Below are 3,912 nucleotides of genomic sequence, written 5' to 3'. Positions count from 1 at the left end.
CCAGCAGTGCACCAGGGTTCCCTTTTCCCCACAGCCTCGCCAGCATTTGTTGTTTGTTGATTTATTGATGATAGCCATTCTTACCGGGGTGAGGTTGTACCATAGTTTCTTAATCCAGCCGTCTACCGATGGGCATTTCGGTTGTTTCCAAGTGTTAGCTATTGTGAATAGTGCTGCAATGAACATAGGAGTGCATATATTTTTTCAAATTAATGTCTTGGGTTTTTCTGGATAAATACCTAATTGGTTTTTTCTGGATAAATACCTAAGAGTGGAATTGCTGGGTCATAAGGTAGTTACATTTCCAGTTTTTTGAGATACCTCCATACTGATTTCCATAGTGGCTGCACCAGTATGCAGTCCCACCAACAGTGCACCAGGGTTCCCTTTTCCCCACAACTTCACCAGCATTTGTTGTTTGTTGATTTATTGATGATAGCCATTCTGACTGGAGTGAAGTGGTATCTCATTGTGGTTTTTATTTGCATTTCTCTAATGATTAGTGAGGTTGAGCATTTTTTCATATGCCTGTTGGCCATTTGTATGTCCTCTTTAGAGAAATGTCTCTTTATATCCTCTGCCCATTTTTTAATTGGGTTGTTGTGTTTTTTTTTTGGTGTTGAGTTGCATGAGTGTTTTATAAATTTTGGATATTAACCCCTTATCAGATACCTTGTTGGCAAATATCTTCTCCTATTCAATAGGCTTCCTTTTTGTTTTATTGATGGTTTCCTTTGTTGCGGAAAAAACTTTTAAGTTTGATGTAATCCCATATGTTCATTTTTACTTCCCTTGCCTGCGGGGATGTATGAGTAAAAATATTGCTCAGGGTAATGTCTGCAAATTTAGACCCTACATTTTCTTCTAGGAGTTTTATGTCTTTAATCCATTTTGAATTTATTCCTGTATATGGCATAAGGAGGTGGTCCAGTTTCATTTTTTTGCCTGTGTCAGTCCAGTTTTCCCAAACCATTTAAATAGACTGTCTTTACCCCAATGTAAATTCTTGCTTCCATTGTCATAGACTAACTGCCCATATATGCCTGGATTTAATTCTGGGCTCTCTATTCTGTTCCATTGATCTATGTGCCTTTTTTTATGCCAGTACCATACTGTTTTGATTACTGTAGCCTTGTAGTACGTTTTAANGGGAACAGACAAGTTGCTGTCCTTTTGTTCTTCAGTCTAGTTGTGGAGGACATTGCTTCACTGGCCCATGTTGGTATTATCATTGTGCTTTTCCCAGGTGAGGCAGATTGGTCACCGGCCTCTGGATGGCCGCTCACGGCGACTCTTGGCAGCTCACACCGGCTGCCGGCCGCTCACGCTGGCTGCTGGCCACACACAATAGCTCAGGGCAGCCCACTGCAGCAGGGGCTGCAGCCTATGCCGTTGCCGGTGACTCATGCAGCCCAGCTCCAGGTCGAGCTGTTGTTCACCGCCTTAGCTGCAGAGGGCAGTGTCACTGGCCCTCATGTGGGATCCAAACCGGGGCCCTGCTGCTCAGAGCTGGCGTCTTAACCAACGCGCCACTTGGCTGGCCCATGAACAGTTTTGAAAACTGGATTTGACATTATTTTAGATGCTACAGAAATGAGAATGTTCCTGACTCCTTGCCTATCAACCATAGGAAGATTCCTCTTAGAAAATCATCCTTCCAGAAAATGATTTCCTTTATTTATTAGCTCAGTTAAGATCTATGTATGTCTCCCATAGCCCCCACCCCCTGCAATACTTCTGGAGCTGTTCCCATAGCTGAGAGTTCCATAGCCTTCAGGTTACCATCCATTTTAAGATTCTTGTCTTGAGCATTAGTTGAGGAACCTTAAGTAGAATGCCACCTTATATAGCCTATCTCAGGCCATCCTTTTATCAACCTTTCTCTTCAGATGTGTCAAAAATAGATGCTTTCTTTATAGAATGCAAAGTTCATCTATGACTCAGATGAATCCATAAACATTTTAAAGGTTCCCACAGAGAAACCATTGCACATAAATACCATTACAGAAGGCCATCCAGGGTTTTAAGGCTAATTTGCAGGTGATAAGCCCATGTTGTGAAAATGTATATAATCTGAATACAGTGTTCACAGATGGTGGCTCTCTCAGACACTGTCCTTTGAGCTCAGAACCCAGAGTGGAACGTATTGTTTAGATCTCTGAAGCACACTATGCCTGAATATACACTTCTTTTCTGGAAAAGAGTGTAGAAAAGTAGTAAATTCACCAACACATTACAGGGGGCTATTACCTGTTGGTTTTTAAGGTCTTCAAGGGGTGGTGGAAAATACTTTGGGGAGTCAAATTACACTTAAATAATATTTGTTGACTTTCCCTGTTATGTTTTTTACCTTAAACATCCTTCTCATAGATTTTCATTTAATGATTTCCAAAGTGGTAATAACATTTTATCATCTTAGTGGGAAAGTATTCTAATAGCATTATTTTGCCATATGGAGGTATAGAGAGCTCCTAGGCAATGAGTTGTTATCCTTGTTAGTAATCAGACCTATTATTATTATAAGAGTACAGGACAATTTGTTCAGTTAGGAATGTAGATAGAATTCTGTAACTCATTAGTTTTTAATAGAGGGAGCAAGTGATAATGGCATTATTAAGAAACATAATCCAACGCTTTTCCTTTTCCCTGTAGGTACATGGCTAGCACCTGGACACCGTCTGTACCTTACCCAGGATTCTACAATTTTCTCATGGTGAATTCTTGATGGATCTGACTCTTGGTTGCTGGCAACGCCTGGACGGGAGAAATGGCTACTATCAGACTTGGGTTTAGAAGGCAGAATTTTTGTCTGTTCAAGAGGAGTTTTTTGCTGTTGAAACTCATAGCTGTTGTCTTTGCCGTGCTTCTGTTTTGTGAATTTTTAATCTATTACTTAGTAATCTTTCGGTGTAATTGGCCTGAGTTGAAAACTCCAGCCTATGATGGTGAACAAGAGACTCTTGAACCTGTGCTGAAAGCCATGTTTTTGGCTGATACCCACTTGCTTGGGGAAGTAAGAGGTCACTGGCTAGACAAATTACGAAGGTAGGAGCTAAAATCAGGAATCTTTCTGAAATTCTGTAGGCAAAAGGTATAGTCCTTTCCTGACAGGTCAGGCTTAATTATCCCTTAATGGCTTCAGGCTTAATTATTTTCTTCTCAAAGAAGGACATATGGGGCATTTAACTTTTCCTTGAACTTATTATTTACTGAACATCTGTATATACAAAGGCTCAGAATTTGGAAGGTAGGTCTGGGTTTGAGTCTCGTGACTTTGGAAAAGTTACTAAGGCCCTCTGAGCATGTCTCTGCCAACTTGTTTGTAACTGGGTTAATATGAGAAACTCCATAGGCTGTGTGAAGCAATTCCCACAACAACGCCCATCACATGGCCATGGTCAGCGAAGGTAGGTTTTCTTTTCCCCTGGGCGGGGAGGACACAGAGCTGGGTTGGTGGTCCCCTCTCACAGTCACCGGTGTGTAATTTTGAGCTCACTTGGTTTTTGCCCACTCTGGGCAGCAGGAGGAACAGGGCAGATTTGTGTTTGTCTCCCTGGGGAGAGGATTAGGTCCTGTCTTTCCAATTTAGACCTGCCCAGTGCAATATGTCTGTTTTTCCACCAGAAGGTTTTTCTAAAAATTTAATTGTGAAATACACGTAGCATAAGTTAACATCTTAAACATTTTTATATAGATGTATTGTAATTGTCTTTTTGTGACTAGCTTACTTCACTTAGCATAATGTCTTCGAGGTTCACCATGCTGTAGCCTGTGTCAGAATTTCCTTCCTGGGTCGGCTGAGTGGCTCAGTTGGTTAAGAGCTTGCTCAAGAGTGCAAGCTCTGAGCAACAGTGGTTTGATTCCTGCCCGAGCTGAGCTGCCAACAGGTGGCAGAATGGCTCAGCTAAAAAA

At 41.5% G+C, this 3,912-nt stretch overlaps 1 protein-coding gene across 8 annotated transcripts in view; it reads left to right on the top strand.

Moving 5' to 3' along the window:
• Positions 1-3,912, top strand: part of MPPE1 (metallophosphoesterase 1) — a 46,373-nt gene that overhangs the window by 17,562 nt on the left and 24,899 nt on the right. For all 8 annotated transcript variants that reach the window (XM_019627505.1, XM_019627510.1, XM_019627511.1 and 5 more), the window contains one exon: positions 2,653-3,045. In XM_019627505.1, the coding sequence (XP_019483050.1) occupies positions 2,768-3,045 (278 nt within the window). In that variant the 5' untranslated portion in view covers positions 2,653-2,767. The remainder of the gene's footprint in view (positions 1-2,652; positions 3,046-3,912) is intronic.

Source organism: Hipposideros armiger, unplaced genomic scaffold, assembly GCF_001890085.2.
Source record: "Hipposideros armiger isolate ML-2016 unplaced genomic scaffold, ASM189008v1 scaffold_735, whole genome shotgun sequence".
In the NCBI taxonomy this organism is placed as follows: domain Eukaryota; kingdom Metazoa; phylum Chordata; class Mammalia; order Chiroptera; family Hipposideridae; genus Hipposideros; species Hipposideros armiger.
Note: the sequence above shows the minus strand (reverse complement) of the source record. Positions and strands in the feature narration are given on the sequence as shown.